The 21,544-nt window shown below is 36.8% G+C and overlaps 1 protein-coding gene across 1 annotated transcript in view; it reads right to left on the minus strand.

Annotated features, from left to right (window-relative positions):
- The window catches only part of LOC127449056 (protein-glutamine gamma-glutamyltransferase 5-like), a 27,314-nt gene extending 7,432 nt beyond the window's left edge, over positions 1–19,882 (minus strand). The window contains exons 1-13 of the mRNA XM_051712162.1: positions 19,811–19,882; positions 19,078–19,257; positions 17,960–18,202; positions 17,604–17,722; positions 16,314–16,442; positions 16,051–16,228; positions 15,155–15,290; positions 14,023–14,126; positions 12,849–13,088; positions 3,230–3,265; positions 2,906–3,112; positions 1,984–2,147; positions 1,452–1,588 (exon numbers count right to left, since the gene is read on the minus strand). Coding sequence (XP_051568122.1) covers positions 1,452–1,588; positions 1,984–2,147; positions 2,906–3,112; positions 3,230–3,265; positions 12,849–13,088; positions 14,023–14,126; positions 15,155–15,290; positions 16,051–16,228; positions 16,314–16,442; positions 17,604–17,722; positions 17,960–18,202; positions 19,078–19,257; positions 19,811–19,817 — 1,880 coding nt within the window. The 5' untranslated portion in view covers positions 19,818–19,882. The remainder of the gene's footprint in view (positions 1–1,451; positions 1,589–1,983; positions 2,148–2,905; positions 3,113–3,229; positions 3,266–12,848; positions 13,089–14,022; positions 14,127–15,154; positions 15,291–16,050; positions 16,229–16,313; positions 16,443–17,603; positions 17,723–17,959; positions 18,203–19,077; positions 19,258–19,810) is intronic.
- Positions 19,883–21,544: the final 1,662 nt, after the last annotated feature.

Raw genomic sequence — 21,544 nt, forward strand, 5'->3', positions numbered from 1 at the left:
CGAGATCTTTTTCTGATGTAAGAGTTTCTTACATTCCTTGAACTGATCGCGTTTCTCTCTTGTCAAACTCGCAAAGTCTGGGAACAAGAAAACATTATGGTTCTTCCAAGAAAGCTTCCCTTTGCTCCTCGCCTGGCGCAACACAAGATCTTTATCGGATGATCTCAGAAATCTGGCCAGAATCGATCTGGGCCTATCTCCCTCAGCAGATCTGTGAGCTCGCTCGATTTCCAGCTTGTGGCCTGTTATGTCGAGCAGACTCGGGAAAAGCTCGTCCAGGAATTTCACCATATCTCTGCCCTCCTCATGCTCAGGAATTCCAACAATTCGAACGTTATTCCTGCGGTTTCTATTTTCAAGATCTTCAAGCTTTTCAAGGAGATGTTCCAAATCAACTTTGGTCGCGGGCGGATTAGCGGTTAATTCCCTCTCCGAAGATTCCAGAAAATCGATTCGTTTTTCAACATCAGACACTCTTGTACCTAACTCAGAGAATTTTATTTCCATCGCCGTGATCGATCAACGAATTACAGCGAGATCCTCCAAGTCAGCAAGAATCTTCGTCAACATCATCGACATGTTGGACAACTGACGCTGGATCTCCTCTCTCGCCGCGCCATCCAAATCGAGTCCCCGGTCTGTAGGCCTGTCGGGGCTTTCATCCTGAACAAGTAAGTGTCTTTTAATATCTCCAGAGCCTGAGGATTTTGACTTCTTTGCCATGTTTTGCAACAAAGGACAAATGTGTAACTGGGTGTATCAAATTTCACCAGATTATAACATGAGAATAATCAAAAATTCAGCAAAGTGCGCAGAGCTCGTCGCTCACACGTCTGCTCCTTGCATGGCGTCCATTTTCCTCCCATTTACTTAGAAATGTTGACTTACAAGTCAGCATAGTCATCAAATCAGTGTTCTGGTTATTTGAAGAGTCACTGCTGTGTTGCAGCTGGTGTTAAAGACAATTACCATGTGAAAAATCTAATAGAAATCCACCACTCCCACTTCATTGACAGTATGTACTCAACAATTTGACACCCATTCTGCCTCACAGCTAGTGCAGACTCCCTGCAAAGGAATGTGATGCAAGACTGTGGCAGTGTACTACAAATTCCTGAAGTTACTACAGTTATTGTTATTACTGTAAAATCATAATAAATTACATTTTGCAATAAGGTGGTGGCTAATGACAAGTTACTACAGTATAGAATTTATAGTTGTCTCTAAATATAAAGTTGGAATAGGAGAAAGTATTTTTCAACATTGAATAATTTGCACACTTCAGCTTTAACACAATGTTGTTACTTTCTCACTAAATGGAAGGAGAAAAAAATGCATACAAATTAAAGGTGGTGTATGTGATAGTTTGTATTTGAATCGGCCGATCAGTGCTGACGAAAGTCAATTTCTAACCAGTATGCACTAAACTGAAGTGGAAATGCTTTACGTACTTCATTTCAACCTTCTCCTCCAAGAGTCCCGAACCCGATACTGTAAGCTCTCCATTCACTGGAACTTTGAACGGGCTTGTGAACATCACCACAGCAGCTTGCTGCATGTTAACAATGACTGAGTACTCATTTGCAACCTGAAAAAATGAACAGGGATCATGTTAAGTTGCTGTACATCGCAAATTCAGTTGTAAATATACAAATAGTATGTATTCTTTCCCTCATAATATCTATGATTTTGTTCTAATAGATGTCTCAGTATATGACAAACATCAAACGGAAAACTTGTTTCTTCTTACTTAAAGTCATAGGATATGACATGACATGAAATTACATTTGCAACCCATTTTACTTTTATATTGTAACGAGTGAAATAGAATATGCAATGAGAATGTATCACAATAAGACAAGGAACATACCGTATATTAAGCACAAAAAAGAAAAAAAAAAGGAAAAAAAAGGGTTAATTTCAATTTCATGTTAACTTGAAAAAGAATAAACCTCAACAATTATCCAGGTTGGGCCACCATACCTGTATATTGAGTGCAGGACTGATGATGTTAAACTCTTCAGAAGCCAGTACTCTTGCCTGTGAGTTCACGTCCTCTATAACCACAGCCAAGTTAACCAGATAGCCATCTCTCACCTCCTTCAGTACATACTTATGGAATGAGATGTCATGTTTTATAGTCACAGCTGGTGGAGCACAAAGAACAAGAATCGGTCATGCAGAACCACACCGTGAAGAAATTACATCTGTATGAAGACTGCATAATTCCCATTTAATAATTAATCATTCAGAATGAATCTAGACTGATAGATGATCTAGATTCTGTAGAATCTAGGAACTGCAATTTGTTTGTTAAAGCTGCCTGACTTGGCCAGACATAACAAAGTTTCTAACACTATCTCCTCCAAGAACTTTTCCACCAAACTTGGTACAGACCTTCAGACTGTTCTGGAATAGTGTGCTATATCTATTCTAACTGATCGGACTCACAGCAGAAGATCAAAAATAGACTTAAATTGACAGATTGTTCAAATGGGCGAACAGAATTCTTGTTTATTCAAACTCCAGCTTCAAATATTTAAATGTAAACAAACCCACAAAAGGATCTCTCTCTCTCTCTCTCTCTCTCTCTCTCTCTCTCTCTCTCTCTCTAGATATACACCGATCAGCCACAACATTAAAACTACCTTCCTAATATTGTGTAGGTCCCCCTCATGCCGCAAAAACAGCACCAACCCGCATCTCAGAACAGCATTCTGAGATGATATTCTTCTCACCACAATTGTACAGAGCCATTATCTGAGTTACAGTAGACTTTGTCAGTTCAAACCAGTCTGGCCATTCTCTGTTGACCTCTTTCATCGACAAGGCATTTCCATCCATATAAGAGGTCTTTAAATAATCAAACAGATTTTGTCGTTCAAGTAGGCTGCAGAACTCTTACTTTCATTAGGACCAATTCTGAGATCACTGTGATCCTCCCAGAAGGTTGCGACTGGATTGCGGTTGTACTCTTTGCTCTGAGCATTCACATGCTCTTTCAGGATTTTGGGAATGGTCTCTTTGTTGGTGATTATGATGCTGAATGAAATGTTTTCTCCCATTACGGGTGTTCTCAGAAGACGTAGAGAAACGGTTATGCCCTCAGGAGCTGCATGCAAAAACAGGCTAAATTAAATGTTGAATCACTGGGTTCAGTGATGTTATTCAAACAGACAAAAGGCAAAGAGTGTTTATGGAGAAAGGAAAAACAAACACTAGAACTCACCCATTCTCCTTGTAGAAGGATACCCACTGCCACGTACTGGAAAAGAGTATAATTTTTATTTGGGTGAATAAGAAAAATTATACACTACCAGTCAAAAGTTTGGACACACTTGACTGACTTATGGTTCTTATGCTTAAATGTTTGAAATTAATTTTGTAGACAAATATGAAATGTGCCTACACATGAATTTCTGGCAACACTTTACAATAAGGTGAACTAACAATGAAAATTTTTTTACAGCACTTAATCATCTTGGTTAATGTTAATTAATGAAAATAGAATTGTTCTTTGTTAGTTAATGTACACGTCACTGGACTTCCTGTTCCTGTTGCTGACTGCACGCTGCACAAGTGTTTGTAGCCTGTTTAGCATTGCTTATTCTTATTCTCATACATTCGTCTTTTTATCCTTTGTCATTTTACCGCGTTTCAGGTTTTTCCGCTTTTCTACTGTTGTATGCTGCGATCAGCTAATGTTACTCAATCTACACCACGCTATCATTCAGGTTGGACTATTCTTTCAACCACTAAAGACAGCTTCACTAATAATCTTCCAGATCTATCTCATACACTCAGTAAACCCTAAAGCCAAGAAGAACTTGATGAAATAACAGAAAATATAAATACAGTCATCTCTAGCACTCTTGATAGTGTCGCCCCCTTGGATTAAAGAAAATTAAAGAAAAAAGCCCTGCACCATGGTACACTGATCACACTCATGCTCTCAAGAGAGCAGCTCGGAAAATGGTGCGCAAGTGGAAGAATACAAAATTAGAGGTATTTCACGGTGCATGGAAGGATAGTGTCTGTTGCTACAGATGGGCACTAAAAGCTGCCAGGTCAGCATATTTTAGCAAACTCATAGAAAATAACCACAACAATCTTAGGTGTTTATTCAGTACTGTGGCTAAATTAGTTAGGAATAACCAGAATATTCCAGATATTTCAGAACCAGATATTCCGTTGCAGTACAAGAGTAATGACTTCATGAATTTCTTTACTGATAAAATTGAAATAATCAGAAATAAAATTGGAATTATGCAATCATCTGTCACAGTACCTCAGAAAACAGTGTCTCATAATTTTCCTCACGTGCAACTTCAATCCTTCACTGTCATAGATCATGAAGCACTAACAAAACTTATCAAAACATCAAAAGCCACAACATGTTTGTTAGATCCAATACCAACCATGCTCTTAAAAGAAGTATTCCCAGTAATCTCAGAACCTCTTCTTAATATTATTAACTCCTAGCTATCCTTAGGACATGTCCCAAGAAACTTTAAAATGGCAGTTATCAAACCGCTAATTAAAAAGAAATAACTTGATCCTGGAGAACTGGCTAATTATAGACCAATTTCAAATCTCCCGTTTATGTCAAAAATACTAGAAAAGATAGTATCCTCCCAAATATGTTGTTTTCTACAGAGAAATAGTATATATGAACAATTTCAGTCAGGATTTAGGCTTCATCACAGTACAGAGACTGCACTTATCAGAGTTACAAATGACTTGCTCTTATCATCTGACCGCAGCTGCATTTCACTTCTAGTGCTTTTAGATCTTAGTGCTGCATTCGACACGATAGATCACAACATTCTCTTGAATAGGCTGGAGAATTATGTTGGCATTTTTGGAGTTGCATTAGCATGGTTTAGGTCCTATTTAGCAGACCGCTACCACTTTGTCTATGTAAATGAGGAATTGTCAAACCAAACAAAAGTAAAGTATGGAGTGCCACAGGGATCAGTTTTAGGGCCTCTGCTTTTCTCCTTGTATATGCTTCCCCTGGGAGATATTATCAGGAATCGTGGAATAAGTTTCCACTGTTATGCCGATGATACTCAACTTTATATTTCTTTAAAACCTGATGAGATTTCACAATTCTCCAAATTAGCAGAGTGTATCAATTAAATAAAAGATTGGATGGCCAGAAATTTCCTTCTTCTCAATTCCGACAAAACAGAGGTACTAATTAACGGACCAAAAACCTTTAAAAATAAGCCACTAATAAATAATTTGACTCTCTATGGATGTACTGTTACATCATCTTCAACAGCGAAGAACAGGTGTTATATTTGATACCAATCTGTCCTTTGAAAATCAAATCACCAATATTTGTAGAACAGCATTCTTCCACCTAAGAAATATTGCTAAATTATGACACATGCTCTCTGTTGCTGATGCCGAAAAACTAATTCATGCGTTCATGACCTCAAGTTTAGATTATTGTAATGCATTACTGGAAGGATATCCAGCAAGATCAATAAACAAACTTCCATTGGTTCAAAATGCAGCAGCCAGAGTACTGACGAGAACCAAGAAATATTATCATATTAGCCCATTTTATCATCGCTACATTGGCTACCTGTTAAATTTTGTATTAATTTTAAAATTATTTTAACTACGTAGAAAGCTTTGAATGGTCTAGCTCCACAGTACTTATGTGACCTTCTACCACGCTATATTCCATCACGTTCATTACGATCGCAAAATTCTGGCCTGTTAATATTTCCTAGAATATCAAAATCCACAAAAGGAGGTAGATCCTTTTCATATTTGGCTCCTAAACTATAGAATAGTCTCCATAACACTGTTCGAGATGCAGACACACTCACTCAGTTTAAGTCTAGACTAAAGTCTCATCTTTTTAGCCAGGCATACACCTAATTTATCCTTCAACTCACAATTAGGCTGCTTTAGTTAGGTCTGCCGGAACCAGAAACAGTTTTCATGATCTATAACTCTGCAATTAATTGAATGGCATCTATGCTAATATTATTTTATTTGTTTCCCTGTCTCAACCTGGCTGGTGTTATGGTGGGCAGACAGGTTATCCTTAGAGGATGAAAGGACTCCTATCCTGAGGTCACCAGAACTGGCCAGATCCAGCTCCGTTCCTGCTTGGTGTTGACTCCACTGTTATGTGTCATTGTGTGATGATGACTAATAGCAGCTGGTGCCAGCCAAACATCACTTCAGTCTATTACGATGGACTTCAGAGGATGAACTGATGCCAACTCCAACCATAAGACATGGGATACTTCATATACCATAGCCTGAACCTTGGATTTAGGATAGACCTCACCGAAATTACCGGCCAGGTTGAACTGCGATGCACCTAACTGATCTCTGTCTGCATCACCTTGGTCTAATGATGGACTATCTCTTGAAATGGAATACATAGACTATCAATTAATTGCCAACAAAACCCTTCATCAGCCAACTAACAAAGGACAATGCATCTATGTGAACTTCTGCAGTTAATCCAGTATGGACTTCAAAGACATTAGTCATTAATCTTACAGTTCACACAAAATCTTTGTTTTAAACACTGACCCTTAACATTTACTTAATTTAATAATTTTAAACCTTGACTTTGCACTATACATAAGTAATATCGGCATTATATTCATGATGTTAGCCAGAGGGGAACTGGCCCCCACAGAGAGTCTGGTTTCTCCCAAGGTTATTTTTCTCCATTAACCAACATCTTATGGAGTTTTGTGTTCCTTGCCACTGTCGCCTTCAGCTTGCTCACTGGGGTTATAAATACAATTATTATTTAACTACTTATTTTTAACAATTCACAATTTTATCAAACTACACAGATGACTCTAAGACATTATAGATATTACATTTTATCTTCTGTTAATGCATGATCTTCTGTAAAGCTGCTTTGAAATGATGTGTGTTGTTTTTGTTATTAAAAGTTTTTATTGATTCCATATAACATATATATATATATATATATATATATAAATAATAATAATAATAAAAAAATAACTGAATATTTGGAATCATATTATATTATTTACAACCCTTCCTCCCGAACATTAACCACCCCACCACCCAACACAAACAGATAACGCAGTGGTCAAATACAATTGACAAAGACACACAAACAGACAATAAAACAGAAGAAATATTTAGAAATACATTTTTAAAAAAAAAGTATATGTTCAAAAACAAAAAGGCTACAACATACACATTTAAAACAACACGTTTGTCCTGATGAACATATCCATGTTGCCTAGCCTTCTATATGACAACTCTTCCCAAGCTGCCACCCTGCCCATCTCCTCGCACCACTCACGAAACAAGGGGGCTCCAGCTGACTTTCATCCTCTAAGGATAACCTGTCTGCCCACCATAACACCAGCCAGGATCCAATTCTTCATGTACTTATCTCCTACATCAATGACTGCCCCGTCACCCAAAATACAGAGCCTGGGGCAAAAGGAGATCCGAGTACCCAATACGTCGCCCATAAAATTCTGGACCCTCAACCAGAACTCCTGTATCTTACATCACCCCCAAAAAACATGGGTGGTGTCTCTATATTCTGAATGGCATCACCAGCAGGTGGGTGTGTCCTTAAGACCAAGCCTATACAATTTAGAAGGGGTCCAATAAAATCTATGTAGAATCTTAAATTGCATAAGGCGCACCCTTGCATCTCTAGATGCAGACTTGACATTTTTAAGAATCTTAGCCCACACTCCCTCCTCCAAAAACAAATTAAAATCTTCCTCCCATAATCTTTTGAGGGAATTTAAAGCTCCGTCCCCCAGACTCTGAATTAGCAGGGAGTAATACACTGATGCCTCATGACCTTTTCCTAAAGCAGTAATCACCACTCCCAGAGTATCTGCCGCACTAGGGGGTTGCGTGCCACTCCCAAAAACAGTGCAGATTAGGTGGCTCAGCTATAAATACTTATAAAATTGAGATCTGGGTATCCCAAAATTTTTTACCAAATTTTCAAAAGGTCTCAATAATCCACTCTAATATAGGTCACCGAGTGTATTAACCCCCTTCACAATCCAATCTGACCAACAGAAAGGGGACTTATTAATGCATAGTTTAGGGTTCTGCCATATGCTCGAGGCTACATTTAAATAAATATCCGAATTAAATCCATATTGAGTGTAAATGCAAAATAACGGGGTGTGTCTTAACTTCTCCAATTAATTTGATCGAAAGGCTTTGCAGAGGCGAGATAGGGGCAAGAGCTTCCTTTTCAATATAAAACAAGGGAGGGGCTCTCTCAGGTGGAAGCAACCAATGAGCCAAATGTCTGAGACCGAATGCATAATAATAAAACAAAATCTTGTGTAGGCTTAACCCACCTTTGTCAATCGGCCTATGTAACTTATTGAAATTTAACCTGGCATGCTTACCATTCCAAATGAAGGACTTCGCTATGCTATCAAATTGCTTGAAATAAGGGGATATCTATAGGGAGAGATTGTAACAGGTAGTTGAATTTTGGAATACAATTCATTTTAATTACATTAACCTTCCCAATTATTGATAAGTGTAATGAAGCCCACCTGTCCACATCATTCGAAAACCTTTTTATTAAGGGATCAAAATTAACTCTGGCTAAATCAGACAAATTTGCTGGGAATAAAATTCCCAAATACTTAATGCCCTGTTTGGGCCACTGGAAGGTGCCCGGCTGGAAGGCCGTTACTGGACAGTACATTGTCAAAGCCAAAGCTTCGGATTTAGACCAATTGACTCTGTATCCTGAGAACTTTGAAAAGGAATTAATAATTCTGTGGAGGCAAGGCATAGATCTAGTGTGGTCGGAGAGGAATAATAAAATATCATCTGCGTAATGCAGAAGCTTATGCGCCACACCTCCCGCAATCACCCCTGGAAAATCATCCTCCTTTCTTATCGCAGCTGCTAATGGTTCCAGGGCAAGACAGAACAATAATGGGGAAAGAGGGCAACCCTGCTGAGTGCCCCTATTCAGAGTAAAATAATCTGAAATTAATCCATTTGTTTGTACTGCTGCTACAGGGTGTCTATAAAGTAACTTAATCCAACCAATAAATGTACTCCCGAACCCATACATTTCCATAATCTTAAAAAGATAATCCCATTCTACCATATCAAACGCCTTTTCGCCGTCAAGTGAGATGGCAGCGACCGGAGATTGATCATTCGCTACTGACCACATGATATTGATGAGACGCCTGATGTTGTCAGAAGAGCTGCGGCCCAGAATAAACCCCACCTGATCCATATGTATAAGAGATGACATAACTTTACTTAATCGGTTAGACAAATTTTTGACAAAATTTCTACATCTAGTTGGATCAGGGAGATTGGATGATAACTTTTACACTCGCTTGGATCTTTGTCCTTTTTAAGAATCAGACTGATCCGGGCTTGTGTCATGGTTGGAGGAAGCTTTCCATTCTTTAATGATTCAGTATAAACTTCTAACAAAAGTGGAGCCAGTTCTGTAGAATAGGATCTAAAAAATTCTGCGGCAAAACCATCTGGCCCTGGAGCCTTGCCAGTAGGTAGGGACTTAATTACCTCATCAAGCTCCTCTAAGGTTATCTCAGAATGAAAAGAGTTTTTTTGCTCAGTTGTCAGTTTAGGAAGATCTAACGGTTCCACAAAGTTTCTAATATCTTCATTAGTAGACGAAGACGTGGAACTATAAAGATCAAGATAGAACTCTTTAATGGCATTATTAATATCAATGGCCGAGTTAAAAATTTCACCACCAGCTAATTTCACTGAGGGAATGGTAGAAAGAGACTCTCTCTGCTTTATATATCTAGCCAAAAGCTTCCCTGCTTTGTCCCCCGACTCGAAGTATGACTGTCTTACCCTGAATAACCAAAACTCCACTTTCCGCGACAAAATAGTATTATATCTGTATTTCAATCGGGTCAATTCTCTGAGGCCATCAGATGACATACGGCACTTCAGCTCTGCCTCTGCACTTTTAATATTTCCTTCCAACTCCACGAGTTCTCGTGCCTTGGATTCTTTGATGAATGAGGCATACTGTATGATCCGGCCCCTAAGAACTGCCTTAAGTGCCTCCCAAGCCACACCCACAGAGGATACTGAGGACCAGTTGGTCTCCATATAAACACTGATTTCCGTCTTTAAAATTTGTTGGAAATCAGGATTTTGCAAGAGGGATACATTAAGGTGCCAACTATATGATTTATTTTTCTATATATGTGGCAACACCTCTAAACTCACAAGGGCGTGATCCGAGACTAAAATGTTTCCAATTGAGCAATCAACAACTGATGAAATGAGGGATTTGGGTTTATAAAAAAAAAATTATTTCTAGAATAAATCTTATGGACTAATGAAAAAAAAAATGTATAGTCCCTACCAGATGGGTTCAAAAGTCTCCAAATATCTGTAAGACCAAGATTTTTACAAATCCTGTGAAGTGTCAATGTTGCTCTTGGGGGCTTACACACTTTTGCTTCACTATGATCAAGGACTGAGTCCATCAAAAGATTAAAGTCTCCTCCCAATATTATATCATGAGGGCTGCCAGCAGTTTGCAACATCCCTTCAAGATCTATAAAAAAGCCCTGATCATCAGCGTCAGGTGCGTAAATATTAGCCAAAATCAGACTTTGCCCCTGAATTTCTGCTAAAACAATAACGACTCTCCCTAATTTATCTTTAATCTGTTTGAGACATTTGAATTGTAAATGTTTATTTACCAATATAATGACTCCCTTGCTCTTACTTGAGCCCGCACTAAAGAAAACATGTCCACCCCATATCTTCCCAAATTTTTCAGCTTCCTGCGGGGAAAGATGCATTTCTTGAAGAAACACTATATCATTTTTCTTACGTTTAAGACAAGAAATAACCTTCCTTCTTTTTATGGGGTGCCCCAACCCATTCACATTCCATGTGGAGAGAGATAGTACACTCATATTAACATTTGGCATTTTGATATAATAGAAAAAATAAATTGTGTGCCAAAAACAAAATTATGAAGACCACATTTCAACATTAATGCAACAATAAAACCCTGAACTTCCCCCCGAACAAAACAAACAGAAAAAAGATAAACGTGCGCATTAACCCCGTGCACGAAAGCGCCAACCGGCGTCAATCCCTCTAAACTCAAAGAGTCCATGTACGCCTACGAGAGCCCCCGCGACAACTTTGCCATCGGATTACTCAATTTTGCCTCACAAATTTGTAAGGCAAAATTACATAACATCAAATATTTTGTAAAACAAACCCCAGCCAATAGGCAGAATAAACACTCAAAGGTGTGTTCCTTCACAAAACAAATTCCAGCCGATATAAAGCCGTTCAGTTTCCTCGGTCAGACAAACAAATCTTCAGTGAGCCAGCTGATGAGTGCAGCATATGACGTAATCATTCCAATGTCTCACGAAAATACTCCACAAATCATACTCCAGCCAACAGGTGGCATAAGCACAAGGAACTGATAGATTCATCCATAACTGTCCTGAAGTAATGTTATTTAACAAAACAAGCTCCAACCGCTAGGTGGAACCAGCACAAAAGGAAATGAAACACGCATCCCAGTTCCTAGGATGGTCAAGAGTCAATTCACTCGGAGGCCACATAAAAGTATATCCCATGATTTACACAGTCCGCCAACTTTATAAAAGACATCCTTTGTGTGGGCATGTAGATATGTTGTGGTAATTTTGTCTATAATTAATATATCTCTGCCTTCCTCATGCTCAGGAATTCCCACAATTCGAATGTTCTTCCTGCGGCTTCTATTCTCAAAATCTTCAAGCTTTTCAAGAACACGTGCCAAATCAACTTTGGTCGCGGGCAGATTAGCGGCTAATTCCCTCTCTGATGACTCCAAATAATCGATTCGTCTCTCAACATCTGTCACTCTTGTGACTAACTCAGAGAATGTTTTTTCCATTGCCATAATCGATCAACGTATTACAGCGAGATCCTCCAAGTCCGCAAGTACCTTCGTCAACATCACTGACATATTGAACAGTTGACGCTGGATTTCATCTCCTGCCGCGCCATCCAATTCGAGTCCCCGGTCCACAGGCCTGTCTGGGTTTTCATCTTGAACCCGTAAGTGTCTTTTAATGTCTCCAGAGCCCGATGGTTTTGACTTCTTTGCCATGTTTACCTCAAACAGCAAATGTGTAACTGGGTGTATAGAATTTCACCGGATTATATCATGAAAATAATTACAAAAAATTAGCAAAGTGCACAGAGCTGCTCTTCGCATGGTGTCACGTGGCCCGAAATGGTGTGTTGTGAAAAGCGCTATACAAATAAAAATGACTTGACTTGACTAATGCATTTACTAATGTTAACATATAAAACGTTGAATTTTCAAAATGTATTAGTTAGTATGTGTGAAATGAACATTGACCAAGATAAGTGCGGTAAAAGTACTGTTCATTAGTTCAAGTTAACTAATGTAGCAACAATACTTTTAGAATTAAACATTTATTTGGTCAACAATTAATTGCTATGGTTCCATTTGTGTTATTTCATAGTTTTCACGACTTTATAATTGTTCTCAAATGTGGATGACACAGTAATAATGAAGAATGAGTAGGTGTGTGCAAACTTAGTAGTGTAAATCTGAATATTTCATAAAAGTTGTTTTCAGTTGAGTTAATTTGTCAAACAACTTGATTCAATACTTTACTCATTACTTAAAAAATGGAAAGCTTAAATGACTTGCTATCTGTGCTGAAGAAGGAGCTGTCCTTAAATCTGGATAATAATAATAAAAAAGACTGTCATTTTAAGTGAAGACATCCTTAACAGTATGTAATTTTCTGTCTTATTGCTCGTTCTCTTACTCATTTCATTTTTATATTCTAAAGTGATGTTCTGCAGTTGCATTGATCCTGGACGCTTGGTGCAAATCAGGGCTCCGACCCTCTCAGTGTCCGTTCTGGATCCTAATATCTTTCCATCTCGTATGATCATGGTACGCACATCTGCATTCACTTCAGCGAAGACAAACGGCACGTCATATGCCGCATCCAATTTCTGTTCACGGATTGCTTTCACCGCCGCAGGGCCACAACGATACATTCCTGCAGAGAATATATATAAAATCAGATTTACTTATTTTTTTTAAATAATTTTTAGGGAGGATTATCACAATGTAAATCTGTAAAACCAAAATATCTCTGCTGAAAAATATTTGCATGGCTGGTCACTAGCGGATATTGCATTTTTGATACTAGAATGCTGGTCCCCATCATGACATGCTAGTGTGCTAGCAGCTAGTTTGTCCTCACCAGGCTGTTTAACCAAAGATAACAAGTCTGTTCAAACCTCTAAAACAGCAAAATCATATTATTACACAGATTACCTAGCAAGGATCTGCTGCTTCAATTGCTTAACAAATAAGACCACCATGGGCAACCAGACATGCTAACATCACCTGCTAATTTTCAGAGCATGGCTCTGTTGCAGAATGAGCTACCTTGTACTCTACTGCCTATATAAGGAACTATATTCTAGGCAGCGTCCCAACCAACAGAGAACCTCGTAAGTGACTGATTTGGAATGCTATACATAGGCAGCAACTCTGTGTGTCATACAAATAGTGCTCTTCACGTGAAGCGAAGTGTTTGCCATTAGGATGTTGCTAAGCTAACAGCATGGTACACTTATAAGCATAAAAATACATCACACACTCAAATATTGCTTAAAAAAGTCCACTTTGAATTAGCTTGAACCAGTTGCTTATGCATTTTATCAACACTTTTCAGAACTAAATAATTTGTAGGTTTGTAATCAACATTTCTCTCACTTTGTTCAACATCTTGGATGAGGCTGCATTAGGATTTGGCCACAAGAAGGTATCTTAGAAGGCAATATAATTATACTGTGCTGGTCCACCAGCAATAGACTAGCATAAACCAGCCTGGAACAGCTTGAAATTCTGGAACTGGTTTAAGCGGGTCTTTTCAACAGGTATACTCTAAATCTGTTAGTCTCTTGAAAAATTAATGTTTTTACCTGCGCTCTGCTCTTGGGGTGTTGGGTCTAGCACTTGCCAACCGTCGTTCCCTTGACCCAGATCAGACCTCCTCATCCAGCACTCTACCCACACATGAAAGTTCCTGACAGAACACAGACAATTTAAGAATGAAACTCTGAATTATTTCAGGTTTATTTGTACCTGATTTGTTGTAATATTACTGGTCAAACAGCCGCAAAAGTCACTGAAGTATAAATAACCCTGACAGCACACGTACATCACCCAGACATCTATTTAAATGCTTTTTACATCTGGAAGACGTAATTTTTATGTAGTTTGCTCATCTGCAATACAGTATGTCTATTAAACGTTTCCTCTCGGATGTCAATATGACATTCATCAGATGTCTTTGAGACGTTAATGATTTAGCATGTAAATACTTCAGATTTTTTAAAGATGTTTTGCAGATGTTAATTAAAAGGCAATCCTTTCCCGATGAAAGACTTCTCTGAGATGTATGGTGCTATATGGGAAAAACATTCATGAAAATACAGTGATGCCAGCGATACCAATACCAATTTATTCCAACTTGAATAACAAAATTTAGTCTGTTTTTTAATGAAGCGATAAGGTAATAACATTATTAAAAAGCATTATAAAAATATTAATGGAATTGATGATAATAATAAAAAATGTATTACAAAAACTTACAAAACTTACAAAAAAACAAAAACGTAATATTAAAAAAACATTAAAAATACTTAAACTAAATAATAATAATAATAATAATAATAGCCAACACTGCTGCAATAGGGTTTCAGGTGTCTTTAAAATATTATTTCCAGAATAAATCAATAAATCAATATTTCCATTAGCTCAGTTCAGTTCAGATTACTTTATCTGTAGCTTAACCTGAACTTCGACAAGGTTGAATTTTGAAATCTTTTATATAAAATATGTGATGACAGACGACTGGTATAGCCTGTTTATTTGAAGTCATGTGATAACTGCACAATAGATTATGATCCAAAGAATTCTACAAAGAAGAGTAACATCGTACTGTGGAGGCTGGATATGATGGCAGTTTTTGTAAGGGTACGGCTAGCGTTAAATAAATAAATGTTCCAAATCCATACATTTTAGCTGCAAAATTAATGCATCAAGACTCACCAAATGCTATCCTGGCAGAGTGACAGTTTCTCACCCATCTCTGTGTAGAATTCCTCAATCACCAAGTTTCCGTTTGTGTCGTGGGCAGAGTTAAAGTTGGTGACCACACGAGTCGGAATGCCAAAGGCTCTCATTACTATTAGACAAAAAATTAATTATTTGATATTGATCGCCAACAGCACTAATGCCATTCAAGGATTAGTTCGTCTCTTTCTGGTTTAAATTACAAATGATTAATTTAAGGAAAAGTTTACACACAAATTATACTTTTTACTCCCCCCTCAAAAAGGACAACATTAAAGCACCATAAAAGTATAGCCCAGATGACTTTGTGCTGAATTTCAAGTTTCATCCGAAAGCTTTATTTGGTAACAGACTCAAATTTAAGTCTTTCCCTCCACCGAAGCTCTTAAATCTAATTTGTGTCTGTGTTTGGATTCAGAAATAGCGTGCCAATGCATTGCAACATGTTTGTTGTCACTTGTCTGCAAGCGGTATTGGTTTTTGGATGTGTTGTAACAGAACGTCACATGCCAGTTCAAATATGCTGAATGAGATTTGAGAGCTACAGCACAGAGGAAGATTTCTAGGGAATAATTTGAAAAGCTTGAAAAGTTATAACTTAACAAAAGTCATACTACTTTCATGTTGTTTTTTTTTTGTCTTGTCTTTTTTGGAGCTTGACAGACATGATCACTATTAACTTTTGTAAAAATTCTGTAACATCTGTAAAACAGAATATAAAGATTCTGTATAATTTCTCCATTTGTGTTCCACAGAAATAATTATTGGTTTTGGAACAACATGAGGGTAAGTACAGTAAATAATGACAATAAATTTCATTTTGGGGCAAACAGTTCCTTTAAAAGAAATATAATAACTTATTTTTGTCATACCTGTACACATAACAGCAGCAAAGACCCAACACTGACCGTACTTGACAGGGCTGAACTGTGTTTGTGACCACTGCCAGAGAATATCTGCGCTGCCAGACCAATGTGAGGGGTTAACGCCATCTTTGTAGTCCCCTGACCATTTCCCCATTAACACACCCTTATCATCCTGACTGTTTATCTGTTCACAGACACAGGTAGAAAGACTAGATTCATATTTAGAGGAAGGGAGAGGAGAGAATGTGAAAAAAGAAGATGAGACTCACCATAGCTGAAATCACTCTGCTGATGTAAATGGGATCTGCGCGGTTGAGTAAATCTCTTTTCATGTCAGCTTGATGTTGAGGACTCACTTGCAACAGCTTCATACAAATGTCCAATATCCCCTTTTCATACTGAAAATACAAGCACAATTAAATAGTCAAATTAAGCAAATAAAAAATAAAATAAAAAACTTCATGAAATACTGTATACAGTATACACTACCAGTCAAAAGTTTCAACACACCTAATCACTAGAATTATTAGCTTTTTTAACATTATTGAAGGAGATCCCATGTATGCTGGACATTTGTTGACGGCTTTTCCTTCAATGTCCACTTAAACTTAATATATATATATATATATATATATATATATATATATATATATATATATATATATATATATATATATAAAACATGAATGGTTGTGAATAAAACTTTTAGTGTCAGTATTTTGGTTTAGTACAATTTGTTTGTCTACAATATTATTTTTTGTTTTCAAGTATTTTAGTGAATTCAGAGTAAATATCAAGTAAATTAAGCATTCTTCTTTTATACAATTCACGAATATTGGTATGGGGGGGGGGGGGGGGGAGTTTGAGAACATATAAAGCCCTAATCCTTCTTTCATTTGGTTTAAAACTAAACTTGATTTTGGGAATAAAATCTGCTATACCCATTTTTTTTTTTTTTTATGACGTGCTGTCCAAAATGTAGGGTTTAAAGACTGAATATATCTATAAAAATGCTATTGAGACGTTGTTTTGTTGATCTACTGTAGAAATGCAGTCATAGGTTGCGTGTAATAATAATTCATGTATCAATCAAATCTCTCTCTCTCTCTGCTATATGTGACAAAGTACCTAAAATTATGGACAACACATTTATTATAAATAGATTTACTTGAGATGGCAAGAATATAAAAAAACACACTATATCTTTATGTATCCTGCAATGATGGAATAAAACACAAGCACAAGTAATGAGAGTATTGTGGAGATTAAATACAAAAGAATGCATATTCAGTATGTCAATGCAATATTATATGCAGTAATGCGTGTGTGCATTGAAAACATCCAGTTCATCACAGAAATCGACTACAACGCTACAGTCCGCAATGAGGACTATTTGATTTTGTTGGCCATCTTCCAGTCCGTTCTCTAGATGTCGGTATCGACCACTGAAAAACCTAAAATGGTCAACCACTAATGACAATGGTTATTTTGAAACAGTTCTTCGATACAGTCCTATCTGAGTCAATGAAAAACATCTCATACCTCCAAGCCAATCTCACCTGATCAAAAGACCACGGTCTGGCGGTGACGTTACCGGCTGTGCCTTTGTACAACAGCCCGAAATCATTCCTCACATATTCATCTCTCAAATCCTCAGAGTACAGGTACACTGAATCAGCTTCAAAACAATACAGCAGAGTGTTTGCTTCTTGTGTATTCTTTGTATAATAATTAGATGTTTAGCCACAAGTGAGATTTAAACACATCTAAAGGGCAAGACTTGAAGCAGAGTTTTCTAAAATGGCCACAACAGCAGAATGAGACAAGATCAACACATGGCTACATTTATTAATGATACCATTGCATTTATTATGCTCAAAAAAGTTCTCTATTTTCTGTCAAGGTAAGGACTCACCTTTGCTCCAGGGGTTGCAGAGTAGTGTGAACTGGCCGAGCGTGTGTGTTTTTACACTTGCGCCTGTCTCTATTCTCAGACTGAGGGTGTAAACCCCTATAGGAGCAGAGGCAGGGCTGAAAAGCAACACTGATACCGCTCTGGGTAAATATGGGTCAGGTACGCCCTGCTCGAGAATGGCGCTCCATTGAGACGGAGAGGGCTGTCCAGACACAGAGACAGGAATTTCGACAAACAATGGACCTGTAGAAACACATGAGAAGAGAAGGGTGAGTTTAGGAGCGGTTCTGGAAGTTAACATCAAGTTAATTTTCTCTAAAGAGAAATAGATTTTTAGTTATTTAATGTGTGAAACTTTCAAAACAGACCCATAATGAACTCTAAGTTTGTTAATTTATGTTATATGCTTCTGTAGAAGACACGAGTTGGTGTGATTTCAACTTGATTTAAAAAAGAAACTGTTAAGAACTACACTACTCATAATCCTAAAGACAGATCCACCAATCAGAGAAGTCACTGTTACCGTGGAAACAGAAATCCCTGAACAGAGTTCAGCGACGACCGCCCGCTCTTGTGAAATATTGTGAATGACGTAGTTGAGCTGGTCTACACTTTCAAACTACTTAAATATTTGTGTATAAATTAATATTATACAATAAACTTCAAAAATGCCGTGTAGTTCTTATACTATATAACTTTAATTTGTAAGTCACGTTGGATAAAAGCATCTGCTAAATGTAATTGAAATGTAATTACATATAAATGTTAAATGACTATAAGTCAATAGTTTTTTTTTTGTACCTTTTTTCTATTCAATTATGTTATTTGCAATGCTTCAATGGGTGAGTAGTTCATAAAATAATTTTCAGTACAATTAACAATTAATTACAATTCATTCGAATAAGTATTTATCTTGTTCTTGAAATTATTGAAGAGATATCACCAATGAGTAAGATACTTTCTTCCAGGTTACTCCCTGTAGTAAAACACGCTAATACAGTACAGTAGTTGCTTTGGGTCAATGCACTGAGTAACGTATACTGATTAATTTGGGCATTAGACGAGAGTGATGTTGCATGTTCACTTATTCGTACATAATCAAATACACATGCACATACCTACAAGTACTCTGAAGATCAGTCTGTCCCTGCGCAGATCGAAGGACCGTCCATCAAAGTTCACATGAATTTGGAAAAACTCTCCTCTCCGCAGAACCAGTGTTGTGGAACTCAGACCGTCGGTCCGGTGGCGGAGCTGGTTTGGAAATTGTCGCAGGTCAACATTTCGAAACTTTAACTCTGTACAAAATGAACAAAATCAAACAATGAACAAATCTGAAATAGCTTTTGACTGTAAATTACAGTATATATAAAACATACACATAGAAATAATAAAGATATATTTTTAACTAAAAATAATAGCACAGTAAAATTTGCTTAATGATAAAGATTAAAATGCAACAAATACCTTGCATTTTAAAAACAACCAAATGCCTCCTAAAAAACATGCCTTTTTTGTAAGTTTTGGAGTAAAAAATAAATCCAAAAAATATTATAATTTTTTCACTAAAGTAATAGCAGTAAAATGATCAGATTGTAATGATAAAGATTAAAACGCAACAAATTCCTTTAAAAACAACCAAATTACTAATTACTAAAAACTAAAGCCTACCCTTTTTGTTCTGTAGCCTAAGTTTTAGAAAAGTTTTGGAACAAAAAAATGCTACTTTGCTTTTTGTAAATGCTTACAAAAGTGCATTGTAAAAAGTAAAACTGTTTGGAAAAAAACAATCTTTTTTTAAACAAATAAAATAAACGTAAAAAAAACACAGGAATAAAACGTGAAGCTCACCTTCCATGTCGCTTGCTGTAATAGATTCATTAATCCTGCGGTTTACTGCGCTTTTTATATGACTCCCTACCACAACTTCCTGATTTTTTTCTTTTTCAAAAGCGGTCCGACCAACACCTCCATGATTGTGCAATCTCACATTGCAAATTGTGCGTTTCATTGGTTAGGACACAGTTTGTACAGTGACACTGAATGAGTAATACTCTTAATGTACTCACACATCTGTGGAGGAAAGGTGATTTGAGGACAGACAAGTATGAGCATTTAATAAACAGTGAAACTTCAAAAATAATAATGGAGGAATATGAAAGCGCTAGTTGCTTCGCTGTGCACATTTAATGCATGTTTATGTACGTTGTACGTCATTAGGCTACAGTAGGTTGCAATGTTTAGATTCCTCCACTAGGTGATTATAATACCACAAGATCACAAGAATGATTATTATAAAATGGTAATGTCTAAAATAAGCAATATTATTTTCCAATAATAGAACAAATACCTCTTACCTCAGTTTAAGACTTTCAGGAAACCAGCTTTCAGGAAATCGAAAATGTCCCGACCAACATTTGGGCAATTTTACCACAAATAATTTTTTTTTAACTTTATACAATTATTTTATTTTCATTTTTAACAACTACTAAATGTCCTTAGTATAATTAGTACAGTGTAATTATTGCCTTGCCTCTTCTGAAGAGGCGCATAAACAGTGTTTTCACATGGCAACTGTTTCTTTTCTCAGCACTGCTCAGGATGCACCAATCACAGTCGTTTGTAAGTTTTTATTATTATTTATTTATTTATTTATTTATTTATCATTTTCTAGAGATTACGCGGGCGGATTTCCATTAGTATTTTACGTCCAATCCTCGAAATCATTAGATTTAAACAAGCATACTTTTCGTGTTCAAAGTGTTTACTATTACATATGTCTTGCATGCAGTTCGGTGGAGGATTCTGCTTTTTCGGCCGGTAAGCGCCCTCTTGAGGAAGACACCTTAACATTTGGACGATTGTGTCAGCAGATGCTGGTATAACTCCCAATACATTTTTTATTTTGCACATTGGAGAAGAGCATCGGGATTAGAAAATAATGTTTTGTCAATAAAATAAGTAATTTGTGATAAAGTAATTAATTGTAGACTAAGCCTAAAGTCTGCTTTGTTGAGGAGGTCTATTTTTTATTTATTTTTTAAGATAAAAATGTAAGTACAAATAAATAAGCAATATGAGAAAAGATTATGTGGGAGTGAGGGGAGTTGGAAAGCAGAAAGTGGGGAAAAATGTCAATGCTCTATTCTCAGAATTTTGTTTGTGATGTCATTTTGCACATGAAAATTGTTAATTTATCCTTTGTTTAGATTTCCATATGTTTAATGGTGTATAATCAATTTTACAGAATGTAACTTTATGTCCCTTGGATATTATTTTCTCTTGGTAAATCTTCTTGAAAAATAAAACATTTTATTTTGACCCATTAATCTTAGGTTTTTCGCATCGCATATCACTGCATATTAACCAAGTTTATCGTATATCATATTTTGTATCCTAACCCTGCAGCCCTAGTGGTCAGTTCTAAATTTGTTTGTTCTTAAGAAAATTTAAAAAAAAAAAGAAAAAGAAAAAAGGGCTAATTTTTAATATGGTGGGCCAGAGAATTAAGAAATGAGACTTGTTATGTGAGGTAAGGTAATAATGTTATTTTTGCCTGTATTACCAGACTGACTTTCTCGCATT

Source organism: Myxocyprinus asiaticus, chromosome 12 (assembly GCF_019703515.2).
Source record: "Myxocyprinus asiaticus isolate MX2 ecotype Aquarium Trade chromosome 12, UBuf_Myxa_2, whole genome shotgun sequence".
Classification (NCBI taxonomy): domain Eukaryota; kingdom Metazoa; phylum Chordata; class Actinopteri; order Cypriniformes; family Catostomidae; genus Myxocyprinus; species Myxocyprinus asiaticus.